Below are 14,770 nucleotides of genomic sequence, written 5' to 3'. Positions count from 1 at the left end.
CAAAAGTCCACATTTCATTCTTTCTCATTGCCAAGTAGTATTCCATTGTGTATATAAACCACAACTTCTTTATCCATTCATCAGTTGATGGAGATTTAGGCTCTTCCCATTATTTGGCTATTGTTGAAAGTGCTGCTATAAACATTGGGGTACAAGTGCCCCTCTGCATCAGCACTCCTGTATCCCTTGGGTAAATTCCTAGCAGTGCTATTGCTGGGTCATAGGGTAGATCTGTTTTTAATTTTTTGAGGAATCTCCACACTTTTCCAGAGTGGCTCCACCAGTTTGCATTCCCACCAACAGTGCAAGAGGGTTCCTGTTTCATAAAATACCTAGGAGTAGACCTAACCAAAGATGTAAAAGATCTGTATGCTGAAAACTATAGAAAGCTTATGAAGGAAATTAAAGAAGATACAAAGAAATGGAAAAACATTCCGTGTTCATGGATTGGAAGAATAAATATTGTTAAGATGTTAATACTACCCAAAACAATCTACACATTCAATGCAATCCCAATCAAAATTGCACCAGCATTCTCGAAGCTAGAACAAGCAATCCTAAAATTTGTAAGGAATCACAAAAGACCCCAAATAGCCAAAGTAATATTGAAGAAGAAAACCAAAGTGGGAGGCATCACAATCCCATACTTTAGTCTTTACTACAAAGCTGTAATCATCAAGACAGAATGGTATTGGCACAAAAACAGACACATAACCAAGGGAATAGAATAGAGACTCCAGAATTGGACCCACAAATGTATGGCCAACTAATCTTTGACAAAGCAAGAAAGAATATCCAATGGAAAAAAGACAGTCTCTTTAACAAATGGTGCTGGGAGAACTGGACAGCAACATGCAGAAGAATGAAACCAGACCACTTTCTTACACCATTCACAAAAATAAACTCAAAATGGATGAAGGACCTGAATGTGAGATAGGAAACCATCAAAACCCTAGAGGAGAAAGCAGGAAAAAACCTCTCTGACCTCAGTCGCAGCAATTTCTTAATTGACACATCTCCAAAGGCAAGGGAATTAAAAGCAAAAATGAACTATTGGGACCTCATCAAGATAAAAAGCTTCTGCACTGCAAAGAAAACAATCAACAAAACTAAAAGGCAGCTGACAGAATGGGAAAAGATATTTGCAAATGACATATTGGATGAAGGGCTAGTATCCAAAATCTATAAAGAACTCATCAAACTCCACACCTGAAAAACAATCCAGTGAAGAAGTAGGCAGAAACATGAATAGACACTTCTCTAAAGAAGGCATCCAGATGGCCAACAGGTACATGAAAAGATGCTCAACATCAGTCCTCATCAGGGAAATACAAATCAAAACCACACTGAGATACCACCTCACGCCAGTCAGAGTGGCTAAAATGAACAAATCAGGAGACTATAGATGCTGGAGAGGATGTGGAGAAACTATTTGTTTTTCAAAGTGATCTTATGGGGCACCTGGCTGGCTTAGTCTAGTAGAGCATTGCAACTCCTGATGTCAGGGTCATGAGTTTGAGTCCCACATTGGATGTGGAGATTACCTAACAAATAAATAAATAAAGTGATCTAAAAAATCATTTACAGTGACATCTAGTGTTTGCAATGGTATGTTCATATTCCTAGGAATGAAGGATTAATGTTGAATTTCCTTGCCTCCTTTATTTTTTTATTGGTTCTATCCATTTACTTTTATAAACATCAAAAAAAAAAAACCCACAAAAAACTAGCTTTAACTGAGATAATTGAAAGCAAACATATCCTACCTAAGCAAAATAAAACAAAATAAATTTAAAATAAAAGTAAATGAATGGGGTGCCTGAGTGGCTCAGTCAGTAAGCCTCCAACTTCAGCTCAGGGCATGATCTCGCAGTTCGTGAGTTCGAGCCCTACATCAGGCTCTGTGCTGACAGCTCACAGTCTGGAGCCTACTTCAGATTCTGTGTCTCCCTCTCTCTGCTCCTCCCCCACTCACACTCTCTCTCTCAAAAATAAAAATTAAAAAATTTTTTAAAAAATAAATGAATGACTAATGAGAGACTTTGTAGGAACTTATAGGTCACTTCTCTGGAGAATGACTTTTGAGGAGTAAAACCTTGCCTTGTATTTGGGTATATACAGTATTTTTTTATATGTCTGTTGTACACTCCTGTCCCATCCATAAATACTATAAGGCATTTAAAATAAGGACTGGGGTGGGGGGGTGCCTGGGTGCCTCAGTCTGTTAAGTGTCCAACTTCAGCTCAGGTAATGAACTTGCAGTTTGTGAGTTCAAGCCCCACGTTGGACCCTGTGCTGACAGCTCAGAGCCTGGAGCCTGCTTCGGATTCTATGTCTCCCTCTCTCTTTGCCCCTCCCCTGCTCATGCTCTGTCTGTCTCACTCTCAAAAATGAATAAATGTTAAAAAAAAATTAAAATATGGACTAAGTCTCACAGAAATATAATTCTTATAAATACATTTATTAATTAATTCTTGTCAGGGAATTTACTTACTTGGTAGAATATATAGGTGCACATTACAGAATTGGCTTTTGAGTAATTGCATTTATTTAAATAGTTCACTAATCTTTGTAATTTGTGTTAATTTGTTCAAGGTCTCTAGTAGAGTAGAAAAAGATTACAGTGATCTTTTTGATGGAGATGATACAAATAATGCTGGTGATTTTCTAAATGACAATGCAGTGGAGACCCCTTCTTTTTCAAAAAGAATTATAAATGATGAGGAAGAAGATGACGACCTCATGCTGGCTTCAGGTCGTCCTAGACAGCGAAGTCACATTCTAGAAGATGATGAAAACTCAGTTGGTATGTATTGACTTTGTGGATGTGATGATTCATCCTGTCAATTGATATTTTACAATTTTTTTATTAAAACTATTATTTGAGGGGCGCCTGGGTGGCTCAGTCGGTTAAGCGGCCGACTTCGGCTCAGGTCATGATCTCACACTCTGTGAGTTCGAGCCCCGTGTAGGGCTCTGTGCTGACCGCTCAGAGCTTGGAGCCTGTTTCAGATTCTGTGCCTCCTTCTCTCTCTGACCCTCCCCTGTTCATGCTCTGTCTGTCTGTCTCAAAAATAAATAAACATTAAAAAAAAAAAACAAAAAAACTATTATTTGAAGTCATTATTAAGTTTGTAGAATGTAGCTAACGTAGTGGGTAGAGGGAAGTATGTAGTATTAAGTACTTATGTTAAAGAAGATTTCAAATCAATTATCTAAGCTTCTGCTTTAGCAAATTAGAAACAGAAGAAGAGATTAAACTCCAAACTAGCAGAAGGAAGGAAATAAAAAACAGAATTCAATGATATTGACAACCAAAAGCTGTAAAGAAAGTCAGTGAAACCAAAAACTAGTTCTTTGAAAAGATCAGTAACATTTTTAAACCTTTATCGTGACTGATCAGAAAGAAAGAGAAGGCATAAATGACTAATACGAGTAATGAAAGGGGGCTGTCACCATAGATTGTATAGATATGTACTGTCCAGTATGGTGGCCATTAAGCCATCTGTGGCTTTTGAGCACTTGAGATGTGGCTAGTTCAAAATGAGATGTGTTATAAGTATAGAATGCAACCAGACTTTGAAGACAGTATGAAAAAAAGAATGTAAAATATTTTAGTCATTTTTTAACATTGAATACATGTCAAAATTATAACACTTTAATACAGTATAATATTAAAATTAAACCTTTTTTTACTATTTAAAATATGGTTACTAAAAATTTTTAAATTATATATGTAACTTCTATTTCTGTGAGATAGCACTGCTATTAATAACAAAATAATAACAATAGTATGACCAACTTTGTGCCCATAAATACAACAACTTAGATAAAATGGACAAATTCTTTGAAAGACATAAGCTACCAAGCTAACTCAAGAAGAAATAGGGGCACCTGGTTGGCTCAGTCCGTTATGTGTCCAACTTTGGCTCAGGTCATGTATGATCTCACAGTTCACGAGATCAGCCCATTGGGCTCTCCTCTATCAGCACAGAGCCCCCTTCAGATCCTCTGTCCCCCCCCCCCCCCGCTTCTCTCCCGTTTGCGTGTTTGCTCTCTCTCTTTCTCAAAGATAAACATTAAAAAAATTTTTTAATAAAAAGTAATACGAATAATAGTGTCTGTTAAGGAAATTGATGTTACAGTAAAAAAACCTTCAAATAAACTGCTAAAATAGCACATTTGAACATTGTCAAGTAAAATGCCAAATACCATTTTATGGCGGTAAATTTTGCTACATTTAAATCATATAGGGTTTTATAGGACTGGAGTCCTTAAATTTTTGGTCTCCAGAGTTTATTACATTCTTAAAAACTTTTGTGGACCCCAAAGAGAATTATTTATGGAATTTATATACTGTTATTTACCATGTTAGAAATTAAAACAAAATTTAAATATATTTATTTACTTTTTAAATTTTTATTTATTACGTATGTATGTATGTAAACATAAGTAACATTTCAAATGAAAAGCTTAAGAAAAGTGGCATTATTTTACTCTTTTGAAAATTTATTCCATGTCTGGAATAGAAGATAACTGAATTCTTTCATGCTTCAGAATTCATTCTACTGACATACGTGTTGTTTTGCCTAATTGCTTAAAGTATGTGAAGAATATTCAGGTTCAACACAAACATGTAATTTGAAAAGGAAGTATTTCAATAGCCTATTGAAATAATTGTGGATATCCTTTGCTACTGTACCAAAACTCAACAAGTGATCATTTCATAAAGATTATTTGCAGTGTGGAATCTGAAAACTCTCCAGTGAACTTTCCAACTATATTATATTAAGATCCATTGGTCTGACTTGAATGGATCTTTTAGTTTACCATGTTTGATTTTGAAATACATGCATTGGTAATTTAGAAAATACTGGTTCACTGAGGTTTGCAGGCCTTTGTAATACTGATACATTATCTAGGATTGTATTTGTTAGTATCATCACCAATCTTGTCAGAAGTTTTTAAATATTAGGAAGCAGTCAAGCTCATGGTGGCAGGTAAAAGTTTTCTGATTCTTTTTTTTTTTAACGTTTATTTATTTTTGAGACAGAGAGAGACAGACCATGAACGGGGGACGGTCAGAGAGAGAGGGAGACACAGAATCGGAAGCAGGCTCCAGGCTCTGAGCTGTCAGCACAGAGCCCGACGCGGGGCTCGAACTCACAGACCGTGAGATCATGACCTGAGCTGAAGTCGGACGCTTAACCGACCAAGCCACCCAGGCGCCCCATAAAAGTTTTCTGATTCTTGCTTGAAAACTCAAATTTTATCATTGGCAACAGATTGTGTCAGTTATTTTTCTTAAATGACCAGCCTACTTCGTTATTTTCAAGAAAATGTTGACCAAAATACCAAAGTCAGCATAATCATACTTTATCTGGCATTCTTTCAAGTAAAAATGGTGTTTCGTGAGAAAATCAACAGTTCAGCTTACAACTCATTTGTACAAATGGTTTCTTTTTTTCTGAGGCAGACATCACACATCTTCATGCACACTTCTCATTTTAGCACAGAGAACATTTTTTAAAAATCTGTGCAAAGATTAGGGTTTAACAGAATTGATATTTTTACTGCAATTGAGTGGTGAGTCGACTGCTAATACAGATTGGTGCCGCTGCCTGGATTTATGTCATAGCACCAACAGTTTTACCCTCTACTGTTTTTGCACCATCGCTGTAAACATTAACACAGTGGAGGAGGCAGATAGCATGTTAGTATTATTAAGTATGAATGGAAAATGTTATTTGGACTTTATAATGCTTTTTTTTTTTTTAGGTCATTGGTATTTATGATTCTCTAATTATAATTCTTTGTTTTCTAGATGTTACAATGTTAAAAACTGGTTCTAATCTTCTCAAGGAGGAGGAGGAAGATGATCAGGCAGACAGCGTTCATAATCTACCACTTGTAACATCCCAAAGGCCATTTTATGATGGGCCGATGCCAACTCCCCGGCAAAAGCCATTCCAGTCAGGTTCTACACCCGTGCATCTCACTCATAGATTCATGGTAAGCTTTGGATCTCCACTTAACTTCAAAATAGTTTTATATTATATATTATATTATATTATATTATATTATATTATATTATATTATATTATATTATATTATAGTATATCATATTATATATTCTTTTACCTTTAAGAATTTTTTCTCAATATAGTTAATTCTGTTTGGTAAAAAATATTTTTAAAAACCTTGATTAACTGGCCTACAGCACTTTGGTACAGAATTTTGTGGTTTATTTTTTTATGGTTAATTCAGTTTTAATCTTATTTCAACCTTATGTTAAATAAAATTCTGCTTTGCAGAGTGACAAAATGAACATAAAGTTAATATGACTGTATATCTTGCAGTACCTCTTGGTTATACTTCCAAACTTTATTTCTCATATTAATTTTTATATAATAGTTTATACTGATTCCAAAACACTAGTGAGAAGATGTTTTTTAGAAGACAACTCTTAGTATGATATATTAGAAAGTGATAAGTGCTTTGGAAAAAAAAACTCTCTGCCTCTTTTCCCCATCCATCCCACTGGAATGTAAACTCCAAAGGATAAGAGATGTTTCTGTTTTGTTTATTGATAGCACTTAGAACAAGGTATGGGGCGCCTGGGTGGGTCAGTCGGTTAAGCATCTAACTTTGTCTCAGGTCACATCTCACGGTTCTATTTGTGGGTTCGAGCCCCACGTTGGGCTCTATGCTGACATTGTGGAAGCCTGCTTGGGATTCTCTCTCTTTTCCTCTCTCTCTCTGCCCCTCTCCAACTCGCACTTTTTCTCTCTCTCAAAAATAAATAAACTTAAAAAAAGAGCAAGGTATGGCACAGTAGGCATTAAGAATATATTTCTAGGGGTGCCTGGGTGGCTCACTTGGTTAAGCGTCCACCTTCAGCTCAGGTCATGATCTCACAGTCTGTGAGTTTGAGCCCTGTGTTGGGCTCTGTGCTGACAGCTCAGAGCCTGGAGCCTGCTTCAGATTCTGTGTCTCCCTCTCTCTCTGCCCCTCCCCTGCTCATGCTCTGTCTCTCTCTGTCTCAAAAATTAAAGAAAATAAAAAATAAGAAATTAAAAAAAATATATTTCTAAAATGGATAAGTGAGTATATTAGCTTTTTATTTTAAGCTTGAGAGTTAAAAAGTTTAATATTTTTATTTGTTGGTTATTTGAGGTTTTCCACTGAGGACTTTGCCTGGTATCCACCTGGCATAAATTTGTAGGTAAATATTAAAGTTGATGTTTTATTTTAATAAGACTTTTTGTTGCTGTCAGTAATCATCATCAAGTAATAGGTCTTAATTTTTCATTGTCAACTGTTTTATGTATAGTTATTTGTGGTAGAGGAAAGGAAACACTAGGGCCTAGTGTGAACCTGTAGTGTACATAGATGGAAGATAAGTTTTCTAAATGGTATCAATTTATGTTGCTTTAAAATGTATATATTTATTCTTATAATTTAAGCCAGTTAGTTGGAACAGGAAAATATGCTGTCATTTATGTCTGTATTTATAAGTAAATACAGTTTTGAAATATTTCTTTTGGGGAATTTAATGGTTTGGTTGTACAAAATTGTATTTTTTTATGGCAGTAGTATAATTTTTAAAATATTAAATGGAATACTCCATTTGCTAATAAATAAGTATGTGCCGCCTTCTCATGAAAAGAGTAGATAATAATTGTAGTCCTGATGTCACTACTCTTACTTGAAACTATTTAAAGGTAGATGAGCTGTGGTTGTTCCCATAACTTAAATTTCGATACAAACTGAATTATAATATTTGTTAATTTGTAGTTTAGTCTACTGATCCTAGGGCCTTTTAATTTTTCTCAAGCTTGTATTTAACCTTAATGCTTGTAGGTGTGGAACTCTATTGGAATTATTCGCTGCTATAATGATGAACAAGACAATGCCATAGATGTGGAGTTCCATGATACCTCCATACACCATGCAACACATTTATCAAACACTTTGAATTACACAGTAGCAGATCTTTCTCATGAAGCTATTTTGTTGGCATGTGAAAGCTCGGATGAACTAGCAAGGTAAATTCAAGATTATGAGGAAGAATTCGTCACTGCTGAGTTGTTAGATATAGAAGTGTTTCATACATAAGACCTCAGAACATGTCTGTTTTTGCCTAATTGTCCCCTCACTTACATTCTCTAACTACAAATGAAGGTATGACAGTTTGTAATTGCAAGAGAAATGGGGCTATTTTTTATATTGTTACTGTGTTTCATTAGTATTACAAGAATAATACATATGAATTATAAACAAACATTCTTAAGCAGTACAGAATTTTTAGGAAGAAAAAGTCCCCCCAGAATTCTGTCAGACATAACCACTGTTAACAGTTTGATGTGTATCCTTCTAGATTTCTTTTTGTATAAATCCCTGTCCTTTTTAAATTTACTTTATTAGTATAATTTATGTACGATAAAATGCACCCATTTTAGGTGTACAGTTTGATGAGTTTAACAAATGTGTATATATTCAGATAACCACTGTCCCAATCAAAAAAAGTTTTTCTTTTAAGATTTTATTTTTAAGGAATTCCCTATACCCAGTGTAGTGCTTGAACCCACAACCCAAGACCAAGTGTCACACGCTATATCAACTGAGACAGCCAGGCGTCCCTCAAAATTATTTTTTATCACCCAAAATGTTCTTGTATCCCTAGACAGTTAATCCAGTACTTTCCTTGGACAAGTTTTTTGTCACCTGGGTTTTTTGTTTGTTGGTTTTGGGTTTTTTTGTCACTATAATTAGATTAGAAACTTCTCTATTTTGGTTTTTTTTTTTTTTTTACATTTATTCATTTCTGAGAGACAGAGAGAGACAGAGCACAAGTGGGGGAGGGGCAGAGAGAGAGGGAGACACAGAATCCAAAGCAGGCTCCAGGCTCTGAGCTGTCAGCACAGAGCCCGACGCGGGGCTCCAACTCACGAGCTGTGAGATCATGACCTGAGCCGAAGTCAGACACCTAATGGACTGAGCCACCCAGGCACCCCTTGAAACTTCTTTAAAAAAAGAAGGGGGGAGAATGATATTTGGAAAAATAGACAAAAAAATTATGGGGGAGAAGCAGTAGAGGCTGAATCCTTTTTTTTTTTTTAAAGAAGAAAAAACATTTTTACTTAACTTTCTGTTATTTCAGCCAGATTACCCTCTCCTGATCTCTCTTCTTCAGCAGATTGTAGTGCTTATACACTTGATCGTAGATTTTTACTGACTCTGAGGTGATTTGAAATTAAAATCTTTCTGATTGGATATATTAGCTTCTTGCTGCTCAAAGTGTAGTTCACAGATTAGGGGCATGGGTCACCTGGAAGCTTATTGAAAACAGAATTTCAGACCCCACCCCAGACTTTCTAAATCAGAATCTGCATTTTAATGAGATACATGGGTGATTGAGTATGCATTAGAGTCTAACAAATACCTTTTAATTGGTTTCCTAATTTATACATTGTAAAATCCACTCTATACTTCATTATTGAATTAAATCAGTTTACTAATAGAAACCACTGTTGACTCCGTGTCTCTGACTCAGAATCTTACATAAATAGAACATTTATTTCCATGTACAGTTTTTTTCCAGATATCTTTTTCTTTGTTTTCCTGGGTATATTATTTCACAGCTGAATACAATGTTACTTTTCATTTTAAAATTGAATTTAAAATTACTCTTCAGTAAATCAGTACTGCCTCTGGTTCTAAATACTGTAATATCTGCATTCCCAAGTTTAACCTTAATAACTTTCGTGTGTGTGTGTGTATGTATAAATATAAATAAATGTAAATAAGAAAGACTGGAAACATCAGATTGTTAGCAGTGGTTGGTGATCTAGCTGGTGGGATTATATGTGATTGTATTTCCTTTCTTCCTTTGTTTTCCTGTATTAAATTTTTTTTACAGTGAAAGAACTAACATTTTGATGTTTCTTCCCTTTTTAAAAATTTAGTTGTGATTTGTCTGTGTATTTGCAACCTAGGATCGATCATACTCTGCAGATTTTAGTCTGCCTGTTTTCATTTAACATTATGTTGTGAGCATTTTCCTGTGTTTTTAAGTATTCTTCAGTAACATGACTGTTAATGGTTTTAATACATTCCATTTTAAGGATATTTCATAAATATTTCAAAGCTATTTTTGTACCATTTATGTTTAAAAGAAAAATTATTTGGTTTTTGTCACTGGGTATCATGATTAGCTTCATATATATAAAACATCAAATAGGAACGTTTGATTGTTTCTGTCTTATTTTAATTTATAGCAAGCTTCACTGCCTGCACTTTAGTTCTTGGGACTCAAGCAAAGAGTGGATAGTAGACATGCCTCAGAATGAAGATATTGAAGCCATATGTCTTGGTCTGGGATGGGCAGCTGCTGCCACTAGTGCCTTGCTCCTTCGATTGTTCACTATTGGAGGTGTTCAAAAAGAGGTCTTCAGTCTTCCTGGGCCTGTAGTATCAATGGCAGGACATGGAGAACAGCTTTTCATTGTTTATCATAGAGGTAGATTTTTTTTCTAGTCTTTTATGATCTTGCCATGACTTGAAGTAAAATGAAAATTACTTGAGCTTTCTTTGTCTTTCTCATACTTTGTTTTGGATTATATACATCCTTTTGCACTCATTTTAGCATTTGAATCTGTGTAATCTATGAATGTACAGAATTTTGTTGTATTCACTAGTAGGAATGAAAATATTTTATTTATAGAAAAACTATATTCTAGAAAGAATTCCAAGGTAGAACTTGGCTAGTTACTTCCATGTCTATATCTCATAAGAATTTTCAGCATTTAAACCTCAAAAAAAAAAAAAAACTTCCAGTGTGCAAGACCAAGACAGTTTGAATATGACTAAAAAGTTGCTGCTTCCTTTTCCTCACCTTATACTGTGTCCTTAGTCCCCACCACTGTTTGAAGACTGATTTTTTCAAGGTTATTGATATGGGGCAGCTGGTTGGTTCAATAGGTAGAGCATGGGACCTTCGTCTCAGGGCCATGAGTTGAAGCCCCATGTTGGGTCCAGAGCTTACTTAAAAAAAAAAAATTACCAATAATCTTTTTATGCTTATTTTTTGGTAATTCCATCAGAAACGCTTTCTTTTCTTAAAAATTGTAATTCCAGTATAGTTAAAATAGTGTTTTGTTAGTTTCGGGTGTACAATATAGTAATTCAGTAATTCCATACATCACCCAGTGCTCATCATGAGAAATGTACTTCTTAATCCCCATCACCTATTTTACCCATTCCCCACCCAACACTTTATTTTCTTGGATTCTGTGACATCACTCCTGATGTTTTTCTTACTGATAACTCCTTCAGCTCTTCCACTAGCTGCTCCTCCTATGCCGTCCTCTTAGCTGGAGTGCTCCAGGACTCTGTCACAATCCCTCTTCTCTAGTACCCTCTCTAGATGAGCTTTCAGTCTTTTGGCTGCTTAGCCCTAGTAAGAAATATGCTCTATTTTGCTAATCTATACATATCTGTAAATGTAACTACAGAAGTCTCATGGACAATATGTACTCTTTGATTTCAGTTTTCTTTAAATGCTATTTGCAACTTTAAACTGATTTCATGACTCGTGGCTCAAAAATGCAGTTTGAGAAACTACCCTGGGTTATGTCCTCAAGGCCTATGGCTTTAAATACATCTGTATGTCCATGACTTATAAATTAATATCACCAGCCCTGCCCTCTCCTTGTGTCTACAGACTTACATATCCAGTGGCTACTTGAAATCTCTTGGTAGAGTTTTGATATGCATTTCAAACTTGGTCACAATAAAACCTTTGGTTTTTTTTTTTTTCCCTTCCACCTTGCCTTTCACTTAGTTTTCTCCATCTGAGTAAATACCATACTATTAATCCAGCCACTCAAGGCAGAAATGTAAGAGTTATCATGGAGTTTTTCTCTTTCCCTTACTCCCCATGTCAACCCCATCATGTCAGTTCTATGAAATAACACATTCCAAACCCTCTGTTTTCATCTCCTCCACTGAAACCCCAGTTCAACCTAGATGTCTTCTCTTGGACTATTGTAGTTGTCCCGTAACTAGCTTGTCAGGTTCAATCCTTGCCTTCCACAATCCATTCTCCACCTGGCAACCTAAGTGATTTTTTAAAAACATAAAGTCAGAACACATCCTTCTCAAGTTTTTCTGACTTTCCATTGCTTTAGAATAAAAATCAAGCTTTTCATCACAGCCAGCAGGGTCCTACATGATCTGACCTTTGCTTGCCTCTTGAACCTCATCTGTTGCCACTTTTTCTTGTTACTCATTCTAGCAATACTAGCTTCTTTGTATTCTTCAAATTTACCAAGCTTGTCCCTATCTTAGGACCTTTTCATTAGCTGTTCCTTCTGTTTACTATAGTGCTCCCCCCCCCCCCCCCGACCTTTGGATGGCTGGCTTCAGCATGCATTTTTTTAAATGCTTATTTATTCTTAAGAGAGAGACAGACAGAGCACAAGCAGGGGAGGGGCAGAGAGAGAGAGAGACACCGAATCTGAAGCAGGCTCCAGGCTCTGAGCTGTCAGCACAGAGCCCAATGCAGGGTTCAGACTCAAACCATGCGAACATGACCTGAGCTGGACGCTTAACCTACTGAACCACCCAGGCACCCCTCCAACTTGCAGTTTATGTCTCAGCTAGATTTCACTTTCTCAAAGAGGCCACCTTTGTCTAATCTAAGGTAACCATTCAGTGAGTGTAACGCTCCGTATCATATTATTCTTTTAACTCTTTGGAGACACTTAGCATTTTTTTCTTTTTAAAAATTAGTCTTCTCTTACCTGAATATGAATTTCATGAGAACAGTGTGACTTCATTTTCTTTACCGTTGTAGCCCCAATACCCGGCATATATAAGCTCTTGTAAATATTTGAGTGAATGAATTACCTCTTAATATCACTTTATATAAGTAGTCCATGTAATATAGTATTCTAATACCTGAATGATATGTCAGTCGGGTGGGTTATCCATAAAAAGTAGTGCTAGTTAATCTAAGAATTTATCACAAAATCATTTCAAGTCACAGAAAGTACTTTAGACTGCATTATAGCTAAATAACCTTTGATACCTGATTTATATTTATATTTTCTCACTAGGTACAGGATTTGATGGTGATCAGTGCCTTGGAGTTCAACTGCTAGAGCTGGGGAAAAAGAAAAAGCAAATTTTACATGGTGATCCTCTTCCTCTTACGAGGAAATCCTACATAGTGTGGGTTGGATTTTCAGCTGAAGGCAAGATAAACTCATTTGTTTATATTAAAAACATTTTTCCAGTAGAAATTGTTCCATTGTTTTACTCCTAATTAATTTTTAAAGATAAATGTCTATATTATATGTTTAAATTTCTTAATTATGTTGGCAGTGGGAAACTGGAATTGTTAGGCAAGGTAGCCATTATTTTATGTATAAGATCTGTTCTTCATGTGAATTCTGGTTAGAAAACTTACAAAGAGAGAAATATATTTCTCTAAAAGTTTGTTATGGGTACCAAGGAGGAGATACAAATCAGTGGTGAAGTTGTGGCTTTTCCTGAAGATTCTACACAGAAAATAGGAAATTTCTATAGCTGCACTATCCACTACAGTAACCAAGTCACATGTGGCTAATCTAAACTGAGATGTGCTATAAGTATAAAATACTCTCAGAATTTTGAAGGCTTAATTTAAAAAAAGAAAGTAAAAAATTTCAGTAATTCTTTTACATTGATTACATGTTAAAATGATAATATTTTGGATATATTTGGTTTAATAAAATATGTTCTTAAAATTCACTTTTTCCATTTCCTCATGTAGCACTAAGAAATTAAAAATTACATTTATAGATTCATTTATTAGTGGCTTATAACTGATGATGATTTGAAATACCTTATTTAGCCCTGTCTCCTAGCTAAAATATTATTTCTATTGGAGATTCTTGCCCTTCACTTATATTATTGGAAACTCCAGTTTGTCTTTTACATTTCTGAGCAGAGAGCGAGGGAGGCAAACCATGAGACTCTTGGACACAGAGAACAAACTGAGGGTTGAGGGAGGGGTAGGGGAGAGGGGAAGATGGGTGGTGGACATTGAGGAGGGCAGTTGTTGGGATGAGCACTGGGTGTTGTATGTAAATGATGAATCATGGGAATCTACCCCCAAAACCAAGAGCACACTGTACACACTGTATGCCAGCAAATTTGACAGTAAATTATATTAAAAATCAACCATTTCTGGAGGTGTTTTCTAGTGGGATATTATTGGTCATTTATGTTCTAATCATGTGACCATTTGTAACTTCCATTTATATGTCTTTATTTTTTTCCACCAATTACTAATCAGATCTAGACTTAAGGATAACTGCTGCTTGCAGAGTGAGAGGTGTGTGAAGTCACAGATAAAAGGGATAATTAGGGAATAATGCTATGCACTTCCTGAGATGGGGGCAGAGTAAGTGGGAAACAGAATAGCTTACCTAGGAGTTGGGGAACACAATGACAAGGCCAAGAAAGAACAAGAGGAAGAAGAGTACTAAAGGCAAATTTCTCTACATCATCATGGTACATTAGGTTCTGGTTGTTTTTCTAAGTCTTTCATAACCAGCAAAACTTCAGATTCAGAACTTAACATTTTTATTGAAATTGGCTTTTAAAAATATTGCTATATTCCAGCAGGTGGCATAGTTCTGACTGAAACTATCAGCTTATTCTCTTGAGTAAATTTTAGTCCTATCACAGGCAGGTTTTTTTCTTCCATTCAGTTAGAGCT

At 35.6% G+C, this 14,770-nt stretch overlaps 1 protein-coding gene across 3 annotated transcripts in view; it reads left to right on the top strand.

Annotated features, from left to right (window-relative positions):
• WDHD1 (WD repeat and HMG-box DNA binding protein 1) overlaps positions 1-14,770 on the top strand; it is a 66,380-nt gene that overhangs the window by 25,107 nt on the left and 26,503 nt on the right. For all 3 annotated transcript variants that reach the window (XR_008417202.1, XM_019451741.2, XM_053889436.1), the window contains exons 11-15: positions 2,596-2,806; positions 5,825-6,012; positions 7,864-8,048; positions 10,281-10,522; positions 13,122-13,259. Coding sequence is in view for 2 of the 3 variants with exons in the window: in XM_019451741.2 (XP_019307286.1) it covers positions 2,596-2,806; positions 5,825-6,012; positions 7,864-8,048; positions 10,281-10,522; positions 13,122-13,259 (964 nt within the window). In the remaining variant the exon portion in view is untranslated. The remainder of the gene's footprint in view (positions 1-2,595; positions 2,807-5,824; positions 6,013-7,863; positions 8,049-10,280; positions 10,523-13,121; positions 13,260-14,770) is intronic.

Source organism: Panthera pardus, unplaced genomic scaffold, assembly GCF_024362965.1.
Source record: "Panthera pardus isolate Hobbes unplaced genomic scaffold, ASM2436296v1 HiC_scaffold_24, whole genome shotgun sequence".
NCBI classification, from domain to species: Eukaryota; Metazoa; Chordata; class Mammalia; order Carnivora; family Felidae; genus Panthera; species Panthera pardus.
The sequence above is the reverse complement of the archived record's forward strand: the minus strand, read 5'-3'. Positions and strand labels throughout refer to the sequence as shown.